We start from the raw sequence: 27,602 nt of genomic DNA, 5'->3' as shown, positions 1-27,602 counted from the left end.
CTAAGTCACTTGATTCTGTTTCAAGGCACAAAGTTTTTTTAAAAAAAAAAAATAATAAAAAAAATCCCCCTCCCCCGTCCCTCCAGAATTTCATAGCAGGTTTAACTGCAAAGTATGAAAGTTCTCTCCCATTTGCAACTCTCCTTTACATCTTCCACAGCCAAAATCTGACCCCTGATCATTTACAAAGAGGAATTCATCTTTAGGTGCTTTAACTTGAGAGCAGGGTAGAGGAATACCTGGAAGGCTAACTGGCCCTTTTTCTCTCCTGCCCCTCCTCTAATTCTGATAGAGGACAAAACACAGTTGACTTTTTAGAATTTTTTTTTAAAACTTTCTGAGAGAGAGACAACCTTCGTATTAAAACTCAGTGGAAAAAAGCTTGAAGTTAACTCATTTGACATCCAACCTGACTTCCAAGGAGTGAACAAATAATGGCCTCTTCGCAGAGCAAGCTGTTTAATTCTGTCTGAAAGAGCAACAAAATGGTTTTCCATACCTGGCTACTCACATGTTCATCAACTATTTTCTCCCTATCTAATTGTAAAAAGGAAGAGGCCAGTAGTAACACATTTTTGGAGTCACTGAAAAGCTGGGCTCAGACTTCAGTTGAGATGGCTTCAGTTCTTTCTCTCTCTCCTGCCTCCAGCATCCTTTTACTCCCCCATCTTCACTGGGCTGTCCATAACATCATGCACAGCCATCCAGGCTCTGGCCCTCTGTAGCGCAGGGAGATGAGCTTCCACATCCATCAACGAAACAACGGACTCTGCTTCCCTGGGGGCCGGTGCTCCTGAACTTATTGCCAAAGAGCAAATCCTTTACCTGGGTCTAGTAGAAATTAACATGCCCAAGTGCTGGGCCAGTATGTCCCCAGACATGCAACCATGAATATCCACGATGAACCAAACATGGAAAAGCAGCTCTCATCAGTCCACATACTGGGTCCTTCCTAAATAAGGTATGTCGACAGATTGTATTACCCGGCCTGCAGTTCGCTCTTCAAAAATAATAATCTGTGGAAGAGAAAGATAGGCAAAGTTGCTTCATACACAGGCTGAGCTACTTTAATTTTTAGAGGAAAGGGGCATATGGTGGTAGCAGGGGAAGGAAGCATCATTTAAAGAGATCAGTCTGAACAGTTACTATGATGCTACAGTACCACATGATGCAGAAAATGAATTAGTGTCAAATCAAGTTTGTCTTGGTTTTGAACTTGATGTTGTTCTTTGAAGTTTAGCTGGCATCTTTGTCAAACCTTAGTGGTTGTTAGAGCTATCTTCTCAGCCTTAGAACACCTTCCTTGATTTTCACAGATCTTAGGAGTTAACGCTCTCCCTCCTTTGCTATTGAGTTGGTTTTCAGCTGAAGATGAATAGTGAATGTGCTGTACACTTCTGTTTTATGGGGGCACGCAAACAATCAAGGAAAAAAAACACCAAAGCCTCTCACCTCATTGCTCCCTTTCCATAACCAAGGGGCAGGAAGGTAGAGTGTTTCCTGAGGTCCAATTTTCCAGTAGCGGCCTAAGTTCTGACTGTTGACAAACACAACTCCTTTTTCCCAGCCCTAGAATCAGGACAGTACACAAAATTACTGATACAGCTGTTTTGCCTCGTTAGGATCCCCACAGGAAATTAAATGTACTTTCACACTTGCATTCTTTCAGGCCACCTGCTGCAGACCCAAGTGAGCTCAACTGCTCTTCAGGCAAGCTGAGAGAGATTTTTAACCTTCACATTTGCAAAATGGCAACACTAGTGTAATCTTCCAACTGTATTGCTGCAGCAGGATCTAGAGGTTTCAGTCAGGTACTGGGGATCTTGCTGAGCTCTGTAGGTAGAGGAGGAGATGGTCCTTGCCTCAAAAATATTGCGTTCTCAGTTCTCAAGGAAAGGACTTTCTATTCTAGAAACATTTGTGGATTGCACTCTTCCCCACTACATCTGAATTCTTTCCTGTACTTCATTAAGCAATGATGTCACATGTGTGTTTGTCACAGGCGCTGTGTTCTCCCATCTGGTCCTCCAAGACTGTACTCTAAAGACATACCAAGGCTAAGAGGTAAGGCAGAGGAAGGTGAATCCTTACTGATAGCCAGCAGAAGTTAACTTGGGTACTGCAACAGGGCCAGTTTGCTTCCTTGTTCCCTCTGTACAACTCCCTGAAGCCATACCTGGTTTCAAGTAAGCTCTGTCACACAGGGGTTATGCTTATAGCTCACAACAGTAATTAAGAAGGGTAAAGCTTTCAGAAACATGTGTGATTCAGGAGCTTAAATGTCCTGATGACTCTAAGACTTGCAGTGATTGGTCTTACAGCTTTATTCTTTTGAGCAGGCATACCTTTATTTTTTCCCAAGCATAGAATACCTTCCCCCATCTATTCCCTAGGTGACAGGAATACTGTATTGTTGACTAGGATAATTTACAACAAAACATAAATTGAAGAGTGAACAGTACAATATTGATTAGTAGGAACATTAGCGGGATGGCTCTAAGAGAGTGAAATCAGAGGAGGAAGTTTAATAATATTTAATACACCATCTTGAGCAGCAATCTTCCACAGAAGGAAGATGTGAAGGCCAACTATCATCCCATCTCAAAAAAGAAGTTACTCTTCCCATATCACATGAGGAGGCAGGGATAAAATGAGTGCTGCCTTTTTGTTTTGTGCCCATTACTCCTCTGCAAGCTAGAAAAGAAATAGCACTTCTATGTTTATAAATGAGACTTTGTTCATTAGCAGCTCTGCAAGGTCAATGTTGCACATATTTTCTCAACAAGACCACTACAGACTGAAAGGAATTACCTGCTAGCTTCAGAAGATCTCTACAACCTCAAAATAATTTGCTTTCTCAAAGACCAGAGCAAGACCACAAAGCAGTTGCCTTGACTCATTCAGACCTATTACTTAAGGCCCTCTGTAACCAGACTTTTGAAAAGCTTGATTAGGAGAAAAAAAAGAAAAGAAAAAAAGAAAAAGGACTTGCCTGTAGCTTCAAGAAAGTGTCCTGTGGCTGATGCTCTATCCACAGCCTTCCGCGAAAAAAAGCTGGACCAACAAAGTAGTCTGGGACTGCACTCCATCCAGCAACATGTCGCAGGCTGTAAGGGAATGACCAAACACAGCTAACAGCAGGGAAGTACCAGGCGGCACTGAGAGACAGGACACTCGTCTCAGGATCATTTCAGACTCGTGTTTAAAGTGGTGGACCGCCTTTGTTACAGGGTTTCTTGTTTCCTTTCACGCCTGAAATGTCGAGTACTTGCTTCCTAGTGGTAGCAGCTGCCAATACTATTCATCTGGCTGCAAAGGGATGAGGTTATTTAGCTCCTGTAAACATTCAAGGCAAGCACCTAGCTGGTCTCTCACCTCCATTTAAGGTAGCTGTTGTGGAGGTATATGTCTCAGTCTCCATTATCCTACACTTGCCGCATCAGTGAACTGCAAGTCTCTCTTACAAGAAGAGGATGTATGGGGCTATCACCATCTCTAATACTTTATAGCAAAGTAAAAAGCTCTGCTTAATGTTGGCAGGTGAAGTGCCCTTCCTGCTTCAGATGCTAATGCTGTTCAAGCTTTAAATGCATATGGCCTGGGCAGTCTGAAGGAAATTCTGCAGAACTGGCAGGACTCAGCTAGACCTTCCTGCCCGGACAGTACACAGCAAGCTAAATGCCTTCTGTCATAACCGCAAACCAGAGGATTGCTCATGCACAGACTGTAAAGTTAGGCTTCCTGCAGTTTAGAAAAACTGACATTCTTTGTAGGTGTCTCTGGAAATTGAGCTACTCTTTGCATTTAGGCATCGTGGCAATGTGCTTTAGAAATGCAGAAGACAGCACTCACATTACTGTAAAGAACAGAAGTCATCGTCTGTCAAACAATAATCCAGTGAGGAAGATTTGAATACTTCATTGGAATCATTTCCAGTCTTTCATTAGAGAGAGTCTCAGGTGTTTTTCCTCACACTCTCTCCACGGACCTACAGGCCCCATAAATCTGCAACTAAAGCTTCATCATAGTTTAGCAGGGAACAAACAGGAGAGAAAATGAGGAATAAAGAAATCCCACAGAAGCCTCGAACTTGCGTAAAAACACATTCTCTCCCATCCTTCTGTACTGCATCTCTTGGAATCAAGGAGGTTACCGATCTAGAGCAGTTTGACTGTTACTGAATTGTTCAACTAAAACCTAAGACAATTCCTTCTGCAATATCGTGGGCTTCCTCCTCCTACGCAGTGACTGCAACTGGATTACGTTTCATTGCTGACAGTAACTGATTGTAACGTTGACTAAAATTGATTTTATTTCGGCATGGCAGTTCACTTCCTTGTGTGCCCCTCACTGGAAAAATTATTCTAAAACAACTTTGTAGCCAAAGGTTATGCAGGTTACCCTATCAATAAGAATTCTTCAAGTAGCCCCCAACACCTGCTAACATCGTCCTTAAAAATTTCAAATTGTAGACTTTTTGCCCTTTTAAAGACAATTTTAGTTTACCATGTCCTCTCTCTCCTTCCTACAGTGAAATGCAGGAGCTGTGATATCTTGGGGAGTGTACATGAGTTACTTTCTGGTATTAACAATATAACTGAAAATAGCTCCTTTGGATCATGGCCAGAGTCCACAGGGCATCTGTTGCCTTAAACACTTGCTAAGGCTTTTTATATCCACTAACAGAAGCTTGTTGACTTACCCCTGCTAGATTTCTTCTTCAGTCTTTCTTGAATTAAAGCAAAATAATTCAAAAAGTATGGAAGAGAGGAAACCATCTGGACTTCTTAATGTACTATTAGTAGCTTCCTAGAATTAATCCCTCCCTTGTGAGTTTGAATTATCAAATATATCAGCCAGACTGCTAATTTCAAGAAAGATCCAAACTTCTCCAGCCTGCTGGTATGCTGACGCACAGTGCTCAGCTAAGCCACACTTTTACTTGCCTGATCTGCTATACAGGATCTGAGGGAGTCTTTAAGTCCTCCACAGTGGGAATGTATTTTGCACCTAAATAATAGTATGGATAAAGTGGTGCAATTTTCAGTACTACTTTGGGCAAAGGTACCAGAAAGGGACTTAACAGTGCAAAGGTTTGCCTGCCTACTTTTACCTAGTGTCATCTTTCTGATACATTGAACTGCTCCCTATTAGATTTTGTACCTTTACTAAATACTTTCAAATGAGGAAGAAAATTTAAAGAAATTCCACAACCTTTTCATGAATCCAGGTTTCATCTCCAGGCTGTAAATCTTGAAGTTCCTCAAGGGGGTTTTATTCAAGAAGATGTCACCAATTAAGCCTGCAAGAGCAATGGGGGTAATAAAGAGTTGAAAAGCAGCTAAAGCTGATAGATTTTTCCTATTTGAACGCGAGGAACAGCAGGGGATGGAAAGCAGCCACATTCTGCAGTGGAATTAGAGTCCATATGGTCCCATTGCTCATCCAGATTGAGTGGGAAACATTACTACACTTTGGCCTCTCCACTCTTTCCTCTGCTTTAACTCACTAAGCTGTTAAACACCCTCCAAGCAGAAAACATTGTTGGCACACAGAGCAGATGGGTTTTTGTTGTTATTGTTGTTTTTTTTTTTAGTTAGCTGCCCATATATGGATTTTTTTAAAGCAGATCAGTTACTTCTCTAACAGGCATAGCAAAATACAACATGCGGAAGCACTAATGTCCAGTGCTGATCCAGTGTCTTTTCATCCAAGGATCTTAAGGCACCTTACAAAATAATTTAGTTTTAGTACTCTCGTTAGACAATATTCTTCTCTGTGTAGCAGCCAAAGCCTAATCCAGCCTCCTAATTATAGGACTGCAATTGAGACTGCCTAAGAACCACAGAGGCTTTATACACCTCCTCTGCAGTAAAATGAAATTAGTCCAGTCACGTGTCTATCTATCTCCATTAAACTACTCTCTGTATACTTTTTGCATGTGGTTCCCCACTGAAATAGGATCTTCAGGTTTCAAGCTCTTCCAGCTTTACAATCATGTGTGATGGAATTGAGCGTTTTACTAAGTTATATTCAACAAGATACAACTTATTCCTCCTGCTTCTATGTGAGTTTGAAAACATGTTCCTCCGATGTCAAACCCCAGAACAAAACACAGATCAGAAATGGTCTCCCTATTCTCCCTGAGAATTAACATGCTCAAAGAGCAAGAGAAAGGATACCTAACATCACCTGGCAAAACTAGGAGCAGAATGAGATTCATGGTGGCCTTGGGTTTAGTCATTCCCCTCTAAAATGAGAAGCCTTAATGCAAGCCATGAAGCAGTCACTCCTTTTCATTTATGATCACTCCAAAGAGGGGTGAATAACTCTGTTTTTTAAAAGTTCCCTCAGTCTTTCACCTACTCCCTGATAATAGTTTTATTATCAAGCACAAAGACAAGTGCATTGAGTCTTGAGTTTGATTCCATGTGGAGCACATAAGGAAGAGAATTCTACAGGGCTTAAACTCAGAGAACTACCTAGGACAATTTGAGGCTCTGGGAAAAAAAGAATTTAACTTACCTTTCCGCTGTTCATTCAAAGCTAGGCCATAATTGACGCGACCACGGTTCTCTACCAAAAGTCTTAACTGCCTAAATCCCTGTAAAAAATGGAAGAGCATCAGCTGGAGCACTGCACAGCATGTTTTGTATGAACCACAGTGCTGGGTAAACAGAGGTCAGCAGAGGTGATTACGTGGGGAGGTGGCATCAGTGCCTTTAGCAGTTGTAATTTGCTTACTGTGAACTTCTGGATTATGTGACAGAGCAGTGTCCCTGGATATTTCAACTGCAAATAACTATTCCACTGAGGATCTCTTAGCCTCTTCATAAAATTTTTCATTTTTCCTTCTGCTGAATTTTGAAAGACCGTTTTGATTTTTCACACACAGAGCCAGAAAGGGTGTTTGACATAGCATAGGGTTATATCCTACAGCTCTGCTGTGAGTCACAGGAACATCATCTAGCATATTCACCCACTTACCCTAGGACCCACACATAGCTCTGTCAAGCTGCATCCATTCAATACACTATTTTATTGCCAACTTGTGCTGGAGAGCTGGTTGCTGTGAACAAGGCTAGAGAGAAACGTTTCCCCTCACTTTGTTTGCAACCCCAAAGTTGTAAAAAAACAAACCAAACCAAAAACAAAAAATTCTCACTCCTGAATCTGCTCTTCAGTTAGTTACCTGTCCTTCAGGAAGGGAGAGCTCCACTGTGTTGTAATCCAGCTCACCAACATACATGGTGTTAACAAACACCTGCAGAACAAAGCACAAGAAAAGAGAGCAATTTCTCATCAGTTAGACTATAATCGTATGCTGCACAAGTTACTGGGACTCTCTTTGGGGAGGAAACTACCTCTTCTTGGCACTAGAACTCAGGGTCCACATAACACTTTCATTGACTCAGTCTAGAGGGGGAAAAAATCACAAACCACATTTCTTAGAACATTCCTAATGTGACATTTAAATATGTTTTGAGTTTTAGTAGACTTGAACCTCAAGCCAAAACTTACAAACGATAAGGGCTGGGGCTTACTAGTGAATTCAAAGCAAGAATCACAGTTCTGATATAAGAAAACATTCCATTTTAATTCATGGCTAGCCCATTTCCTGCCTGGTTGCCAAGACCAAAGCACTGACATTTGCATGAAGTCAGTCATAGTCGCCCTGTGTGCCTCACCTGTGCTCGGTCACGAATATGGTCCCTAGAATGCAGATGTCCACCACCAAATATGACAGTCTCGTAGAGCACATATCCATAGGACTGCCCACTGCTATCATTTAGATGCAGGTTTTCCATGTTAATTGGAAACTCTGATTTAATGGGCTGCAAAGAAGAAACAAATTTAATTGCAGAAGCAGCCGCTCTGTGTTGACAGGCCACGTAGGGGCAATTCATTTTAGACAGGTGGTTCCACTCTCCCACAGATTACATTTAACCTGTAGGCCTCCAGAGGTCCATTCCAATCTGAATTATTCTATGAAAGCTACAGCAATGAAGACAAACATGGAACAGGAAAGGCACAGGAAAGGGTGCCAAGGACTTACAGAACTGGTATTCCCAGAGAACAGAAGTAGTAGGAGTAAAATGAGTGAGAATAAAGGTTTTTCTCCTTTGAATATTCTTGACAAAACATTCCCCACCCTTACACTAATGAAATAACCTGCCAGTGCATTGCCTTTTCCACCTAAGAGGCCGTGTCTCCCAAGTGCTGAAATATACGGAAATTGATAGTACTACCTGTAAAAGAGATGGTAATACATCCCAGAGAGAGATATACTGATGCAACAGGATGGCACCGTACGATGCCTTACTTTCAATCATGGGAGGGAGAGGCAGAGGCTGCCCTATGTCGCAAAAAAAAAAAAAAAAAAGATAGATTCAGGAATTATTTATTTCAGATGCAAAAAAAAACCCTCACAGGTTTAAGGCTCCTCCAGACCTCCTTTGACCAGTCTTCCCATTGAATTACAGAGCCCCATAAGTGCTGAAAAAAGACCTCAAACAAGTGTGAGGGTTGGGTGAGAACCATAGCAACCACAGCCACTTACTTGACCCTGGAACAAATAACAATAAAATACAGCTTATTGCTACAACAAATAAGATGTAACTAGTGGTGTTTCCTGCAGATTTGCATTTATTTCCAGTTTGCTGACATACACTTTGTGGTAAAGACAGAGCTGCTAAATGCTACCTGCCTGCTGATAGCAGACAAGATATTTGATATACCTGGCCCTCCCTCCCATCTTTTGGAATATGCTCCCAGCCAGTCAACTGAACAGAGCCACAGGGCTGCAGCAGAAGGGCCACTTTAAAAAAAGTCTCTGATTTAGCACTGTGGGCTAAAACAGTATTTTGGCTCTTGGATTTATAATTACCAATGATCATGCTGAAGAGCTGTCGGAGCTTGAAAAATTTGGATGTATAGTCTCCAGCCTCTGTCAGCACAGCATCATAATCTGAAAAAGAAGCACATATGTCTTAAAAGACATACAGCACATCTCTGGAACAGCATTCATACATACTGTCATCTTAAGAAATAAAGAGCCCAAGACACAGATTTCTTGGTGCTGTCTGACTTACAGAAACCTACACCCTTCCATCTGTGTGAACTTGGCTAGACCAGCACAGAGTTGCTTAATTCGGAGAGGACCAACTCATTGCAGAGCAACATCCTCCAAGGGACCTGATCTGCATGTGGCCATAACTTCACTCAGGATAAATTGAACTACTAACAATCCTAGCAAAGCGCTATTGAGAAGAGAAGCACTTTACAGTACAATTTGACTTGATAAACTTAAAAAACAAAACAGCAGCTTGGATCTTTACTTAGAAAGAAGAGCCAGCATGGAGATAACATGAAGCAAAGTCCTCATCTGCAACTTCTATTCCCAGTTCAGAATGAGGGTATCTCTCACACCCTGGAATAGGACTAGAAACAGGAAACTCTAATGTAAGCCCCCTTTTATACAGGCATTGTGTCTGATCTGTGCTCCAACTTGTCCCTCTGCAAAAGGTTGTACTGATCATTTCACAATGCTTCTGTCAACTGTAGCTAGCCCAAAGGGCAGTGTAAGCTGTGCTGTCACCACAAGTGCACAGGCAAGGCAGTGAAAAAAACTCACCGTAACTGGTGACGTCTGACTTGTATTCATCAGCCTCCAAAGCACCACTCATGAAGCCAAAGTTGGTGCCTCCATGAAACATATAGAGATTGATGGATGCTCCTAATTTGAGGATGCTTGCTATATTATTCACCATTTCTGTAAAGGAAGGACAATCCAGGAAGGCCATAGACCAAGAAACTAGGTTAACACTCTTCCAATAATTTAAAGCAGACAGAAACATCTTGTTCCCTGTAAGTCAAATTCATGCCTGCATAATTACAGTGATTTCTTTTGCCTCAGTAAGGGCAGCATGTCTACTGATGTATTGTGAAAGATTTATGCATTCAGATATACCTCTCATATAGGTGAAAAAGAATAAAACTCTCATGGATTTGAGCAGGAGTTTGGCTTAAGCAAAGGAATTGTAAGGACTACTTGATCAGACACCTAAACTCAATACAGCAATGACCCAACTACAAAGAACGTTCTGGGAGGATGAGACGGTGATTAAAATAGTCTTATATAGCTTTGTTTTCACTGTACTTCAGATGCCCCAGAGATTTTTTTAGTGCCAATCTTGCTTGCTAGTAAGTTTCTAAACTGTAGAGAAACATGTACTTTCAGAAATGTCACAGCTGTCATTCTCACAAAAGGTAAATTAATTGTCTCTTAATGAGGAATTACTATTTGCTGGACAAGTAATGTCATCATGATGGAGGTTTCACAAAAAATGATGACATTTTTACAAAGTGTCAATAAAGACTTTGCAGGATTTAGATTAGCCCAGGAGGTTGAAGAGGTGACTTAAGGCACTGGGTTGCATGTTTAATATCAACATAGAGTAGCCTGAGGCCCTGGGATGGTTTGACATTATTATCTTAAGAAGGTTAGTTATCTGCACAAACCCCTGGAGTCCCTCTTAGAGGAAGAGAAAGAAAGTTTTTATAAATATAAATACAGAAAATAATGCTGTATGCCAACATTACTAAAGAAAATCGAAGGCACAGTAGTGTTACCATTCACTGAGTGATTATTCATTTACAAAGACTCATAAAAAGCAAAGGTTACTGCCAGAGAGAAAATTTGGGAAAAATCACCTTATTTTTATTTGTAACTGTTTGTGCAGCAGTAGATCCCCTCCATGTACAACACACAATATGGTACTCACCATCTGCATCAAAGACATAGTGAGGGCCTCCCCAGTTATCAAACCATCCAGTCCAGTACTCCATTACCATCTTTGGCTGATCTCTCTGTATCAAAACAAAAGCAAAGAATTAAAATGGAGATAGGCCAGTCCAGTGCTCAGCCCTGTTTTCTAGAGAAGCATTATTCAAATGCAGTTTGGGAACACAGTTTACAAGAGTGGTTTCTTCTCAAGTTGGCAGAAGAAAAAAAAAACAGCTACAGAGCTCTGCACTAGTGAGGAACAAGTTGCTGTGGGCCAGTAATGCCCAGAACTGGCAGGCAAAGCAGAGAAGTACTCTGCTAGGCACAAAGCAAAAGCTACAGCACACAATCAGGTGATACCAAACAATTCTGGATATAGTTGCTTGATAGAGCTGTAGCAAAGACAAACCAATTGTCACTGCTTAGCTTCTGCTGGAAATACACATTTATAAATGTCTACTTATCAGCTATGCCACTGCCAGCCGGCAGTTTGCAGGTGCATTGCAGCCAGCGCTTGCCAAGGTAGGAACAGCAGACCTTAGCGGCTTAATGCCTTTTTAATGCTGCATATGGTGTTGGCAGGAAAGCATTAGCCTTTGCACGAATTAGGTCTTCATTAAAAAGGCTCTGCACACAGAGCAATTGCTTCCCATTTGTCACTGCTTGCCAGCTCCCTTCCCTCCTGTAGAATTCCACCTGGTCCCATCACACCAGACAGAACAGGATGCACTCAGCCTGCCTGGCACTCCCTGCTCACAATATTTATTTCTAGTCAAGACAGTTTTGCCCTTTATTTGATAGGGGCTTTATCCTATGCTACAGGAAATGGCCAAGGTAGGTAGCATTAAAGAAACTCATGTTTCATTAGGAGAAAACAACTGCAGGTGCTTGTAACAGTCTAATTGCTCCAGGTTCAGACCAGCTCTTCAGAGTATGTTTAATCAATCAGTCCTCAGTAAACAAATCAAAGAAGGAGTATTATTGCCCTCTGGAATAAGAGGTCATAACAAAGGAAAGATAAAATAGATTCATAATCCTCAAGAATAATCCTGTAATTATTAAGTGTGGCAAAGGAGAAGCTACTTGTTTTGGGCCATGTTGTGTTTGGGTATTCTATTTGTGGAGAAGGTGCTCCCTGCTTTCCCTTTGCAGAGTTTGGGGAATTTTGTAAGACTTAAAGAAGGTGAAAGCACATGCAGCAGAAACTCTCTTGCCTGTACATAAATAAAGCCAAGTTAAAGTGGCAAGACTAAACTGTAAACTTAACAACAGCATCTTTTCCCTTCATATTCTAGGGAAAAGCCAAGGGAAAAGGTGGGAAGAGAATTGATCACAGCAAGGGGCACACATCAGTTGTTCACATCTCTCTGGGCTGACATTTGGAGCAAGCACGCAGAGCAATAGGGGAGGAAGAGGACAGCGGACACAAAGAGATAAAACCCATCACTGCAAAGTAAAATTTGTTCTTCCCTCACTACTCTCACATCAGACACCAAACTACTTTTTGCACTGAGTTTGTTAGCCAGTTCCCTACCCCTTTCATGCTGATTCATATCTCCAGCAGCACAGGGAGTTAAAGATGCTCAAGCAATATGCTGAATTTGAATGGTTCCTACAATTAGCCCTGTTAAATACCACGTAGGCTGGACTGCTCAGAAGGCAGAAGTGCCCTGGGACAGCGTTCTGTGAATTTACTACAGAAGCCTATGTGAAGTCAGAGGATATTCCTCTGATCAGTTCCGGGATCAGACCATAAAACAGCACTGAGATCATTCCTGATGAAAGGATAAATGCAGAGACTACTGATTGCCAGTTTAACAGTCTCATAGGACATCACCTCCACCTCCTCAGGATACTTACTACAAAAAGATAAAGGTAAGTAAGCAGTGAATTAATGCAGCAGTTGGTGTCTCCTGAAGGGCCAGGCTCTAATTTGATTTTAGGTCATTTCTAATACAGCTTGATCTTGGTTCATCGACACAGTATGGTAACACTTGCCAAAGACAGCCTCAGGGCTAGATTGAGGTCCAAGATTAAGATGCATTGTCATAGCTGCTTCATTCCAGCAATGAAATAGGAAAAAAAAAAAGAGTGAAAGAGCAAGCAAGAACTGGGATGTGTTGCCAAGCCATGCAGTTGGACTGATATATCAGGGAAGGTGGGCTGGCAGAACTACAGAAACAGAGTAGAGACCAATAAACATTGGTTATTCACACAAGGCTCACCTGTCCCCTGGGATTCGTGCATGCATTTCTATACCTAAATTCATTTTATTTATTTTTGCAAGACGCTTTTGTGAAGCCGTTCTATTTCAGTGTCTAGGTTAGGGAGCCTTGTTCAAAATATGATCCTAAGATCCTAGGAGAAACAGGACCAAATGTCTAGTGGAACCAACAATCTCTTCCACAAGGAATACCATTAGTACAACTTGACATACCTGCACTGAATTTGAGGTATTACAGATGACTTAAACACCCATCACTGTGTACCAGCCTCCCTGCAAGAGTTGCTGTAGGTCATCACCCAGCATGTAAAGACTAGAGTCTTCAACCATACTCCGCAAGGGCATCCACAGCATCAGGGTAAAAGAGCTTGAGAAAAAGACTACTGAAGTTCTGGACAGAAGACTAACAATTGCAATGTAGGTTGCTACTGGGTATCAACATTTGAAAGCATTCAAAGTGAGTATGATAGCCTCAAATGCAAAAAAACAGCTGAGGTTCTTGTTCTCTATTTGACAATTATGGCTTTTTTTTTTTTTTTTTTTTTTTTTTTTTGGCAATCAGTAAGTGCACACATAATAGAAGAGCAGAAACCCTTGCTAGTCAAGTTAGATCAGGGCCTTGAAAGAGGGTATCTACTCAGAGATCCAGATAGCTCCACAAAGTCTATGTTTTGGAGCATTCTCTCCACTGGTACAAAAAGAGACACTTGACTATTACTATAAAAGATACGTTTGCCAGAAAGCCTTCTGGAGAGTCTTGCCTTTTCCTGCCAAAATATGTTCACTTTAATTGTTTAATCAATCACTGAATATTCAAAACAGAATTACAAGACACTCAAATCCGTTAGGCACCAGAGAGGACATATACAAGCATACCAGTAAATTCAGCCAAGTAAAGAATAATAATTTAGTTTCACGTAGCTTGTGACTTTGGGACAAAGAAAATCTACCACTAGGATTTCAGGGACCTGTTCTTTTACTGCAGTCAGTGCCACTGTGTCATATTCTAAAGTGACAGCTGGACTGATGCCCCTCCAATACTTTCTAATTCGTTATGTAGGACTAGAGAGGCTTTTTGCAAACCCAGTGCTTATAAAGTCTTAGTAATTCAGGGTTGGCTGCCTCCACCCAAAGGGTAGCAACAATTTCAAAGAACATCAGTTTCTGACCTGAGGAGCATCAATTTTCTGTTGAGACAGAGCTGAATGCACAGACCTTTGAAATTTCATACTGCCTAAATGACAGTTTCTAGGATTATCTTTAGTTTCCAAATTTATAATGGTTATGAAGATAATTCTAGAAGTTATTATTTAGGCAGCATGAAATGAGAAGCTGAGCAAGAACAGCAGTTTCCAAGTACCAAGATGTGGGGTTGCAAACTGAAACCCTGACCTTGCATGAAGAAATCTAACTCTTCTGTTCTGGTGGTTCATACATTATCACACAGGTCTTAAAAGTAAGTCTCTCTAGCTGCTAAACACAGGCCACAGAATAGAATAGAAATGAATAGAAAACCTGAATAGAAACCTTTTAGTAGGTGCTAGAGAACAGCATCCTTAAAACCTCTTTTGATTTCCAGAGAAATCAGCATGAATGTTTTCACTGATTCCAGAAGGACTTAGCCTAATGCAAAGGAAGCCCGGAGTATCTGTCAAAACCCTCCCACCAGACTCTCAGTTCTTCATTTCTAATGCTGCCTTGGAAAATCTACATGAACAAGCTTTTCTGCACCCTACCTGTACTGTGTCCAGATATTTCAGTATCCCAGGTTCCAGTTTCTGAAAGTTAACAGTGGCCAGTGCTATTGAGAAAAGAAGAAGCTTTTATTAATTTAGACACATGCAAAATGCTCTCACCTGGGAGAGCATCTCCTTAGGCATCAGCCAGCTTGAGCTCAGGGGGAGAGGCAACATCTTCTGAATCACCAAAAACCCTCCTTGGAAATTTCCCATCAAAGTCTTCATTCAGAATGCAGAATCTCACTGCACCACAGCACACAGTGGAATACTTGCAGGCCATCTTTTTAGCTCTAATGTTCAGAGATACTAGAAAGAGAACATCAGAGCACCTCATGGGGTGTCACAAGCCTTAATTAGAGGCTGCAAATCATTTGGAGATCTTCAGATAAAAGGCACCACAGAGAGGCAAACTTATTAGAAGGTCAAATCTAGATGTTACACTAATCTCCCAGGCTTTAGCTGGCAGGAATCTCTATCTTAGAGATTGTCATGACATGGGAGTGGGTGAGAGAAACCACAATACAAGTGAACCAGATAGAGACTCTAACTGGAAGATGTATCTGTGCTTCTGCCCTGGGCAGCATGGGGGAACTAGCAACCAGTTTGTGCATACTGGATGTATATCAAAAGTTGCTGCACAGTCTTCAAGCACTAGTGTGGGAAGACCTGTCTGCAGAAGCTGATGCATCCGTGTCCTGACCCCTGGTACATGTTGGAGCCATTTTTATACTTTCCTAGCCCTCTCACACTGATAGCATTTCTTCCAAGAAACTCTGAAATTTCAGGAGCAATAATGTGATTCTGTATTAAAAATAGACTTATTACAAGAAAGCTGGTATCAAGCCAAGCCCCTGTTCTGTCAGACAGAGAACTTCAAAGAGAATATTTACAGCAGCAAAAGCTGACTTTTCAGTATTTATACCTTTATTTTATTAGGCTGTTCTAAGTAGTATGCTAAATGAAGAATTTGGCGCAGGCAAACAAGGTAGGAGAACAAAACAAAACGTGAATTTAGCATCTATGTAATATATTAGTTGGTGGTCCTGAAGGCAAACATGCCCAATTCTGCTCTTGATGCATACCAACAGCATATCATTGAAAATGGAGTGGATGTGTGGAGAATCAAGCCCCAAAGCCTTATTCATCCTTTCCACGCTAGGTAGTTTTCACTCACACAGAGTTTTCCACCATAGTGCTTTAGCCACGGCCCGGAATGAATCCAGAGTTTGGTCTTTGTCACCCATCAACTCTAGGAATTGCTGTACTAGGTCAGATTAGAGCCATCTGGCTTGGGATTCTTGTCATTGCCTAGGAATAGAGGAGGATTGCAGGAGCTGCACAGGTACACTGAGACTGACAGACCTTTTTTTTTTCTACAGCACAGGATATTCCAGCTATTCCTACAAGCATAGATGGGACCAACAATAGCAAAACCTTTCTTCTCCATCCCCTGAAACAATGCTCAACCACTGAATATGGGCTAGGCAACAATATCGTCATCTCAAGTACTTCTACATAGGATGGTTTTCTCTGCAGAACACTAAACTGGCTGTTCCTGGCACTAATTGGAAAATAGAAATGCTTCTTGGAAAGAAATTGGGCCACCACTAGTAAGAAGAACAAACAAAATCACAGAATCACTGCATTATGTTTCAACTGCTATGTGGAGTCTTCTCTATTTTCCTATCTATTTCTGCAGTGGATTCTATTCTTTCTTGTTTTGTTTTCTTAACCACCTTGCTGCTATGTTACTTCGAGCCCTAGTTATTCCATGCATCTGATTACTTGACATGTTGACTCTAATGAACAGACTGTTATGACATCTAAGAGGCAAATCAGTATCAAAGAGCTGTCAGCACAAAACATGCTGGAAAAAGCTAACTCCAAACAAGAAGGAGCTCAGAGGCAGTAAACATTCCCACAGAAGATGGTGAGGGGCTAGACAGGAGATTTCCAACTCCATAACATAACATAAGCTCACTGGCAGGGAGAGAGTGACCCTATGTGGTCAAGACTGAAAACTGCTGCATTCCAAAAAAATAAAATTGAAGATGACCACCCTACTTGTGGTGAAGGACCATGGATTCAGACTTAGTAAATTTGTCCTTCTCATATTTTAATTTAAAAATAAGAGGAGGAAAAAAAAGGAGGAAAAAGCTTTGCTTCTAATCACCTCCATCAGAAAATTAACAGTTTTTACAACTGACGACAGGAACACTCAAGGACTGCACTCTGCAAACGTTTCGTTCAGGGGAGCAATTGCTACTCAGGCAGGAAATTGGCAGAAACACCAGCAAGGTAACAGGCCAAATAGAAAAGTAAACCTCGGCTGACCTGGATGTAGAAATACAAAAATCAATATCACTCTATGCCCAGAAAAATCAGATTGAGGGAGGAATGAAACGAAAGCAGCTGCATCTCCATTTCTTCCTAGTGAAAAGTAGGGTAGGTCTTAGGCATTTCAGGCACTTAAAAGAATTACAATTCTGAAAAAAGGAAAGAGAAAAAAAGAAATCCTTCTGCATTATGCACATCTGATAATCTCTTTTGCCTACCCAGAAGCTGTACACTCCAGAGCAAGTTCACTGATAACTTGGGGCTGGCCTGCAAACTATTGCTAAACTTCCAGAATGTTAGCTTTCAGAATCTAGGTTTTGATAGACTTTTATCTTTTCTTTTTAACTGAAAAACAGGTATCTTAAGAATAAGTTATTACTATTATTAATTCCTGAGATATTTACTAAATATATATTCAAATGCAGCAATAAGAAGTAGTATTTTCAGCCTTTTAATCTGATGGGGAAACATCAAGCAATGCTAGGTGCTGCCATGCTTTCCCTAACCTCAGTGGGAGTTACAGGTGGCCAGTATGAGTCAGAAGGCAGCAAAACATTTAATCTGCACACATTAAAATCTTTGAAAGCAGCTCTTTCTCCTGCACATCTCCTAGAGTACTAGTGTGCCTTAGGGTACCAAAAGGTCGCTTCCCCATGGAAGCCATCCTGCTGTCACCGTGCTACACCTTATGTTGAAAGGAACATTCCAAACCTTTCTGGGAAGGGCCTGGTTTTGTCCCACAGGCATATACCATCCAGCTAAGGGCGTCCCTCCTGTATGCCTGAAGCTCCTCTACCACAAACAGGATATAGTTAATGGGTGCCGCCCATGAACTGTACTGCTCTCATTCACAGACTACATTTCATCTGCTGCCCTAGACAAGGAAAACCGTCTTACCTTGCTCTCCTAAAGCACATACCTCCCTCCACGAAGCCAAACGATAGCCCATTCTTGTTGTCTGAGGTCATTAACAGTTCCACAATCCCTCTGCTTAACAGAGCCTAAATTAAAAAGGGGAACGACATTGTGTTAAGGCCTGAGTTTACTGTTTGTCAGGATATTACAGAGTTAAAGTATATAATCACCTTCCCTGAGGGTAACAGGACAAGAGCTTGAGACCGATAGCAGCTTAGAAAGAGACACTATTCCTGTGACATCTCCCTTTCCTCCTGAAGCTTTGCTGTCCACTTTTACCAGCCTAAAGACATCTGGAAATTCTTACTTTGTTGGAGAAAGCAGGATTAGTTTCTCACTGACACATCAAACATAAGGATTTTATCTTCCTCTTGGGAAAACTTCACTGCCTTTCTTTGAAAGAAGGCTTCAGGTAGAAGAAAAGCAGTTCACCCTTCCCTTTTGTCTAACAATGGAAGCTGAAGGGAGAGCAGATGTTTTGCCAATGAATGGATCCATCACAGGACAGCTCAGGTAACTACATTCTTGAATAGTCAAGTCCGAATGAATTTACTGGTTCTTTGGCACTCTAAGCTTTTTTTTTTTAAATACATGCAAGCACATGCACAATTCTTCCTGTTAGGAATGTTCTCTTACACTTGTGTTTTTACAGAATGGTGACTAACAGAGGTTAGGAACTCCTGGTCCCAAATTAACCTCTCTTTTCACCGTACCGTGTTGGAAATCACTGTCAGCTTCAAAGAGCTTTGAAAATGAGCCTTCAAAGTCTTAATTCTAAATTATTATTAATTATTATTATTAAATTATTATTAAATTATTAATTATTATTATTATTAACTGTAAAACAGATACACTAGGTCACACAGGAGTTACCAATGTCACGTGCACTAGCTAGTTAACCTCTGCTATCTATTTAAATAAAGCTTTGCATATTGTACATGCCCTCACTATGCACACAGAATGGACTTCAGCATTGCACACAGTCCACATTAGTGAAGCATTGCAAATGAGAATTTAAAGGCAAACCCAATTCAAAGTTAAGATAACCAGTTAGTTATCAACCTGTCAGCACAAAACTTGTACCTTAATTGATGCTAATACCTGACAAAATTCAGGTGTTGAGGGAACTGGAATTTCTATCAAGCTTAATATATTAAGATAATTCTTTGAGGAATGCATTGAGAGCATGTTTCTTCCCCTCCTTTTATTTTTTAAAATTTAAATATATGTGTAAAAGGAAGAAATGAGACACTGAAATGCATTACAGGATTTCAGGGTGCAGCAGAGAAACCAGGAATAGAAACTGTGTCTAAGGCAGGCACAGGTGTGTGCTCAGCTAATCCCAGCTCATATACTGTGCATGGAGGGAGGTGTGAATAGTCCCTTTCATAGCACAGAGATCTTGGTAAGGAAAAATGCTGCACTGAGACAGTGAGATAAGGACAAGGCTCTCCTTTTTTTTTTTTTTTTTTATGGGTACATTAATTCCAGGAAGATTGCAACATCTACATTTATGCTACATGCAGATGTAAAGTAATCAACTTGCCACATTCAGATTTCAGTGTTCAAACCAGACCACAGTCTAGGAGTTCAAGCTCTCAGTCCACCTGTGCTAATGTTACATCTCACTCCAACCCACATCTAAAAGAAAGCCCTGCAAGTCCTGCTTTCCCACATTTTCTTCTTTAAGCACTATAATATGTTCCTCTGATGTCAGCTGCACACAAGAGTAGCATATGAGGAAGCAGCACTGCAAAAACATACCCACAGACCTGGCAAGGAAACATTATCTGTTCTGACAAGTCCATGTAACCCTGTAAGCTCTTTCATCGCTGAGATAGGGAAAAGCAAGCACTGAGTTGGAGGACAGTTTGGACACAACAGAGTGCTTTTAGCTCACCTCCATGCTCTATTCATTAAAAGCCATTTATTTACGTGCTTGTCACTGAGTATGGGACATAGGGAGGGAAATTATGTAGATGTAACAGCAAATTTTGACATTACTTGTTCAGATCACCAATTAACCCTTGTACATTTCATACTTAATCCTCTGATCAGTATTAAATGACTGCACAAGATGGAGGAGCAGAAGCAAGCACCACTCTAAGCAGATTAGGACTCCTGTCACAATTTCTTTGGTTGAAGAGCCTCTGTATAACTTGTAAGCAATAAGATTACCTGAGCTAGAGTTAACCCAGTTAGTTTTTCAATCGGTGTTCAGGGTGAAGCTGGGGTACCCAAAGGGTATCAGGAGGATCTGATGATGTAGCAGAAAAGTAGGCAGTGTACAGTTCATGCAACAAACTTGAGCTAATAAACATTATCATAGTTATAGTGGAGAATAACAGATGATATCATCTGTTTGAAATTGAGGGAGGAATGGGGTTGTGAAGGTCATCTTTGTTACCCGAAAGAGTTTGAGGGAAGTCAATAGAAATATTTCAAGACAGAACTCTGCCTTCCCCCTAGTACATTCTTCTTCCATCCCACACAGAAGTGAGTGTACATGCACTCACCACTGGATGAGTAACCTCTCATGTTCAGCAACTTTTCTGAGCCTCATTTGGGAAAAAAAAAAGAAAGAATCTTAGAGACGTACCACAGATCTTGCTGTTGTTCTGGGAGTGAATGAACAAATCAGATTCATCAGGATAATCTGGCCTCCATGAGTACTGGCTAGCTCTTTATCACTCAGCTCAGAGGCAAGAGCCAGGGCACAGTTTTGTCTCCACTAAACAAGGATACGGGAGGCATTAGGCAAATTTACCAGCCTGATGCTAAGCTCCAGATAACACAGGTTTAGGAGCATGCCGGTGCCTTGTTCACATAAACCTGCCTCCTAGGAAAGGCAATGGATATATTGATGCAAAAAGAAATGCCTTCTCTAATGCTGTCTGTAAGAAGCAAAACAGGACCAGCAGGAGACAGGTTCTTCAAGGCTTGCTACATATTACAGATGCTCCCCTCACCATTTCCTTTCACCTTCTTCTCTGGAAGACATCAGAACACAGACTTGTCGGTAACGAGAGGGGCATATGGGGTCTCTTCCACTCCAATAGAAATATCAAGTGAAGAAATATCAAGTGAAGAAGAAATATCAAGGGAAAATCAGCCAAATTATGCACTGAGTGTTCCAAAGTTTTCTGAAGTCATGCTTAAAGTTATTCAGAAGTGAGAGAGTACTACAAGGAAGGTGGCTTATGAAAGAGATTCACCACAGAAACAAGTAAATGTGCCAACATTACCGTTTTAACATAGGTCATGTAGTTTGGGTCTTTGGCGTAGGAACCATATTCATTCTCCACTTGCACTGCAATGATAGGACCTCCTTTCTTGTACTGTTGGGGGAAAAAAGAGAAGTTGGTCACCATGATTTCTATGCATAAAGGAATAGGTAGAGCTGGAGGAGTGACATGGACAACTATAAGCCATGCTGGTTCCTAAAGTAAAGCTAGTAGATTTGTTGCTTCAGCCTTCTGCTGTTACTAACTCAACACTCCTCTGTGCAGCTCACCTGCAGGTAGTTCCCACTTGGAGGTAGAGAAGGTGACAGATTGTACTTGCCTGAAGAGGCACTACCATAGGCATTAGATGATCAAAATAGGCATCGACAGCTTCTGTGAAGCCCTTGTAGGTTGTCCTCAGTTGCATCTCTGGGTCTTGTAGTAGCCAACTATGAGAAAAGCAGCAAATGGAAATGTGTTAAGAGACTCATATTCAGTCAAGGCTGCTCGAAGTAACGCTGTCCACTGACATGAAGTCACATTTAGGCAGGCATAATTGAATGTTCTGTATCACTTGGCTTAGTCTGAAGTGCAGGCATGGACAACAAAGTCAGCAAAGGAGACCCTGTGAGGATTATTCTGTTTTCTCTCAAACCCACTGCCCAGTCAAAACATATTCAGATTTTAAGTCAGAAGGGCATTTTTCTATTTCTGCAAAAATGAAAAATCTGAATGTTAAGCTGGATACTTTTCACTTCAAAACATGAATCACAGGAACAAAGTTATTGCAGTAAGCATTTATATGTAGATAATGCAGAAGATAAAGCAGAATCCCGCTTGCTTTTCCTAGGTTGCTTGCACCAGCAGCAGAAAAAGTTCACTTAAATGACCACTTCTGAGGACATTACCCAAGAAAAAAGGGACTTCATACCTATACAGCCCATGGTAACACAAGAAGAGCCTGAAATCCCTTCTTTCCAGTGCTGAAGGAAGGATACCTCTCAGAAATGCAAGTACCTGGTGTGCAGAGAGTGCATTTACCTAGCCATGTAGGCCACAAGCAAACAAACACATTTCAAGGAAGGGAGTTTTCTATACAATCGCTTCTACGCTAATCCCGGTAACTACAGCTACTCAGCACTCACACTTTTCAATGAGTCCAGACTGCAATTACCAAGCTGTTTCCCTTCCTCTTCTTCTGTATTTTGGACCTAAGCATAGAGATGCAGGCTCCTTTCATTGATTTTCCTGATCAGATTTCATGGGATAAACTTACTGCTCTAAAGGATACTCTGGAATTCCCTGCGTCGCCAAGGGCACTGTAAAACCAAGTGCTTTCTCATAAAATCCCAATCATCATTCAAAATAAAGCTTCAGGTAATTGTTTTTTATGGTTTCTACTACTGATTTACAAGATTTAGTTAGCTGATTTGGGGGCTAACACAGAAATGGGCAATTTGTTTAAGGCGAGAACAATGCACCACAATAATGGTTTAAGCAGAGTAAGTTATTGCCTCTGCAAAAGGAGGCAATAACTGTAAGTGCTTTTAGAACTCTGAAAGTCTCATATGCTATATGCAGTTTGGTGGGCTTGTAAAAAGCATGGAGTCTTTATGCTTCAGTTTCCCTAACTGAAAAAGAAAATAGAAAACGACTTGTTCTTTGTCAGGTTAAGTTGCAGTCTGATGGCAGGGCATTCTGCTTCTTTGCCCCAAGGTTGGCACAAAGCAATTTTCTGCACCTCTTGATACATACCTACAAGACTACGCCCCATAGCTCACAATGAAACTCATCTTCTAGTAAGAATAGCCTAACTGCAGTAAGAGGCCACAGTGCACTAAACTGATTTTATGAGAAAGGGCAGGTCACATTTTGTTGACAATAAAAGTCACATGAGAAAATGATAAAAATTACAAGGAAATAATCCCCAGATTTTATCTGAGTCAGGTGTCTTTGCTGAGCTCCGTGCTCTGTGAAGGTAAGGAAAACAAGTGGTATAAAACCTGGCACTGGTTCCACTGGGATCTAGTAACCAAGCAAGTCTCTGCTGATGTTTTCAGCTCAACTCTCAAAGCCTCTTACCAACAAGTTGTGTGCTTTAGGAGAAAATACAGTACGAGATCAGAGAAGTTATGGGACTTTATTACTGCCAATTATATCATACGTATGCTCTGGCAGGACTTTTAAAATAGACCTGGGATGCAGGAAATCCACACATCAAACTGCAAATACTACTATTCGTATCTTAAAGACAGTCAAGTTGGAACAGTAATAGAAGGCATGTTTCCCAATTCTATTTTCTTGCGGTAACCTTTATGCCATAACACAATTATTATTTTAAAAAACAACTGCTCAAAAAATATACTGGTTCCAGGCTTACTATCTCTACTGCTTAGGAAAGCTCAATAACAAAATGGATATTCATCTGCTCTGGGGACACAGAAAATCAAGTATTCCCATCTAAGAGACATCAGTTCTCCAACTTTGGAGGAGGCTCAACTGTATGATCAGAGGTTTTCTTACAAGGCTTGCCTCAACTATTTACATGCTTACCTGGGCAGACCACCAAGGTCCCATTCAGAGCAGATATAAGGTCCAGGACGCAGAATCACCCACAGTCCAATTTTAGCTGCCAGTGAGAGGAAGGCCCTAGAGATCCAGACAAAGCAATTATTGTCTGACTGAAGAATCCATACACCATGCACTCCTAATACACCTAACACTATGGAATCTTAGGTACCAGAGCCAAAGAAAACTGCTTGATGAAGCAGCTATACTGGATTGATACTAAACCTGTAAGTTCACAGGACTCCAGAAAGTAGCAGAAGAAATGAGAATCTCCATTGTCAGATCAAAGTTCAGGCTTTGCTTCAGAAGCTGGAAATGACATCTTCATCCTGAACCAACACATACACTCTCCCCTCAAAACATGAGTGTATAATAATAGAATTGTCTGTACCACATACTCTAGATCCAGGTTTCGACTGAAGTCAAACTTCCCTCTTGCTGGTTCATGAAGGTTCCATGGCACATACCTGAAATGCAAAATTAGGGCAGTGGAGATGAAGTGCCAAAAAGACCCTGCTAAGCAGAGAAAAAAATAATGCATCTACTTTAATATTCAATAACAGATCCAGAGATGATTGAATGTACATACTACAAGTGCCTGTGCTATTCTTGACATGTTACTTGTGCCTGTCTTTTATTTTCTTGATAAATCCTTATCTTGTTATACTCTTTTCCTGTACTTTGCAATATCTGAGTTTCTCAAGACCATAAAATTTGGCAAGATCAGCAAAGAGAAATGGCAGTTACTGATCTAATTTAAGTGAAAATCTCAATTAAAAAACAATACAGATATGTAAAGCACACACTGAAGACAGAGACTACAGTGATCTTAAAATTCAGGCCACTATGTCCAGGTTTTTATTTCATTCACCAAACCAGAGCATTTTCTAAATCCAAGCAGTGATAAACGGCCGTTTCAGACCCTGAACCTTCCTCATCGTGTCAGCATTAAGAAGCCAGTTTCCCAGGATATTTGACAGGCATCCGTTCCACGTTGTATTTGAGGATATTACAATGGTTGGTGGTTAAAGAAACTTGAATCCTCATTACTCTCTTCTGTGCACTACAGTGATCTAGCACAGTTCCCGAAGATGCAGCACTTGGATCACTGTGGAGGGTTCCTAAACACATAGTGCAGGTGTTCCTTCTCATTCCCAACTGTCCAGCCTTGAAATCCTACTCAAGGACTGAACATGAAGGAAGCGCCATAGACTACTTCAGGTTAAAGCTGCTGGCACATCGCTGCTGGCAAGTCTCCAACAACTACCATGGTCCTGGGGACAGGCTGATAGGTAATTTCATAAAACCCAGGGAGTGAGGACACTTACGTAGTCAGGGTGTTTAAGCCACATGCTTTCATCTTGAGCATGCGATCTTCCCAATATTCCCTGGGGACTCGGAAATAGTGCACTGAGCCTCCAAATATGCGGAAGGGCATGCCTTCCAGGAGAAAGTGCGAGTTTTCTGTCTGCAAGCCTAGAGTCCTCCCCCATAATCGCAAAGGTATCAGCTCACTCCAGTTAAACCTAGAAGAGAGAGAGACATATGAACATCCAGTGTGTAGTAAAGAAAACAGCCCCCCTAAGAGAGAGTGCTTATTTCACTCCACCTGGCAGGATCAGTGCTGACCTTCCTACTTCTAAGGTATGCTCTTTGTCATATACAGCATACAAGGTTTTCAGAAGATTATAAAACAGAAGGAAGCTGCCTCAGCTGTATATTTAATATCCATTTCCCTAGTTTCTGTCCTGTATGCCCCAAGCTCCTCTAACATACTCTGAAATAACTGAAATGTAACACTTCTCAGGCAGAGATCACAAAACTAGCTTGCCAAAAACACAAGATCAGGACATTTTCACTCACAATACTGGGGAAAACCTCGGTAACTTAAGAAGTTTAAGACTGCCCCGTTTTGCAGGCTGATACCACACGCTGGCTGATTTCCTGATCTCCACTCCAGAGGTGGCTGCATTTCAGTATTCCTACTCTGCATTTCAGTATTCCTACTCTGAACGTCTTGTGGTCATTCAGAACGGAAGTCTATACAGAACCGTAAATTTAATATTAGATGCGGAATGACATGACAGATTTACAGTAATGACCACCACTGTGATACCTTTCAATTCAATGAACAAAACAAAGAATCATCACCTGTTCACTGTGAACAGGAAACCTTTTCCTTAAAGAAAATCCCTGGATTACATCCAGCACTTGGGAAAAACTGAGTCCACAGTCATCGCAAACTTACACCTGCCTGCATTACTACTGACAGTAATTCCCTAATACATTAGTTGTCAAAAAAAAAAAAAAAAAAAGTGGGGAGCAAATGAAATACTAGGTTCAAAAGCATATTCGCGATATCACAGCTCCATTCAGATTGGTTCCTGCAGGTTCCTATTGCCTTACAATGCTCCCAATTTCATTCTATTTAAATCAAGACAACATTTTATCAAGTAGTCTGAATCCAAAGCAGTTACACTGCCTCCATCAAACTACCCCGGTTCCATCACTCTGAATCTGCAAAAGAGTTAGACAATAGCGGCTTGTTCCTCTGAGACACCATCACAGCCAGATGCAAGAAAACGAATTGCAATCCCAAGCCAGCAAGTCTGACCCACACATTAGACAGCAGCGTCATATCTGGAGAGGGAAATACGTAAGCTTCTGGCTGTTTTCTATACTAAGCACAGAGCAGGTATTAGCAGAAGGTAAGGACCTCTCAGAACTCACGGCTTAGAGGGGCTGGTCACCAGGAGCCTGCGGTGATTACCTGTCCTCAGACACGAGACAAGGACACTACAGGGGAGCTAATCTAAGACTTCAACGTATCGTATGGGGCTGGCTGACAAGCACAGAGGGTACCTGTGTAGCACAGCATTCTCACAGGTCTCTGAAACAACCGGCAGCAGGCAAGGGTAATACCTGGAAAAGGAAGTCTAGATTAGACATCACTGCCTTCAATGAGCATTCAAGTGGCTTTACTGTCAAACCATTTATAAAAAATAGCGCTAAGCAAGGGAAGAGCAATGTTCCAATCAGAACTTGGTGCAGTAAGGGTGGAGCTACACTTCTGCGAAGACAGTGTCACTCTAATTATGAAAAATAAGTGTGATATATATACTTGTTGTATTTAAAGGGAGATTGCCTGAATAGAAAAAGAGTCAAAAATGCTCATCTAGACAAGAAAATGGGTAAAGCTAGAGAATGATGAGTTAAGACTAGGAAATCACAGCATTACTTCCAAGGAATTACTATGCATTTTAACATCAAGGGAGGTGGTTCTTAATGCACACACAAAATACTCTATGGCTATCTACCTCACTACTCTGTTAGTTATCGCAGTCTCACACATACCTAAACTTTTACAAATCAGATCCTGAAATAGCAGCTGTATCTCCTTCTATTGTTTGGTGACAATCCTGAAGCAGAAAACTCAAAGAGGACAAGAAATGCAACATTCCAATTCTGAAAGTTTAGGTTGAAAAAAACACTAAGTTTTCAATCAGTTTCTGACCTAGATAAAGTCCTATATTGCACCTGCACACAATACTAATGCTAACCGTGCACTGGTGGTGGAGTGAGTCCAGCCCACAGGAAGCATATGTGGCCAGACAAAAATAAACAAATCACTTAAGCTTATCTTCTTAATCCTGGACATAACTTAGATGGCAAGTTCTCTTTGAGTTTCCTACCCTAAAATCTCCCTGCCTCTAGTGCTTTCTGTTACCACAGGGGACTGGTAAAAAGCTCCCAGACCCCACAGCTTTCTAGAGCATGCAGTGCGGATAAAGATTTTTAACAGATTATCC

General features: G+C 41.2%; 1 protein-coding gene across 1 annotated transcript; it reads right to left on the bottom strand.

Moving 5' to 3' along the window:
* Nucleotides 1-306: 306 nt before the first annotated feature.
* On the bottom strand, nt 307-27,394 carry GLB1L2 (galactosidase beta 1 like 2). Its single transcript, XM_085316726.1, has 20 exons — nt 27,354-27,394; nt 26,656-26,715; nt 25,122-25,319; nt 24,192-24,260; nt 23,779-23,874; nt 21,566-21,674; nt 21,247-21,339; nt 18,006-18,087; nt 14,747-14,811; nt 10,785-10,869; nt 9,635-9,772; nt 8,888-8,968; nt 8,250-8,356; nt 7,689-7,835; nt 7,193-7,264; nt 6,526-6,604; nt 5,215-5,302; nt 2,993-3,107; nt 1,453-1,569; nt 307-1,016 (listed from the first exon to the last, which is right to left on the bottom strand). The coding sequence occupies exons 1-20, from the start codon at nt 27,392-27,394 to the stop codon at nt 930-932; spliced, it is 1,929 nt and encodes a 642-aa protein (XP_085172852.1). The 3' UTR covers nt 307-929.
* Nucleotides 27,395-27,602: the final 208 nt, after the last annotated feature.

This window comes from Rhea americana, unplaced genomic scaffold (assembly GCF_003343005.1).
Source record: "Rhea americana isolate MKP2758 unplaced genomic scaffold, rheAme1 scaffold_48, whole genome shotgun sequence".
Lineage (NCBI taxonomy): Eukaryota > Metazoa > Chordata > Aves > Rheiformes > Rheidae > Rhea > Rhea americana.
This window is presented reverse-complemented; position numbering and strand designations above follow the sequence as displayed.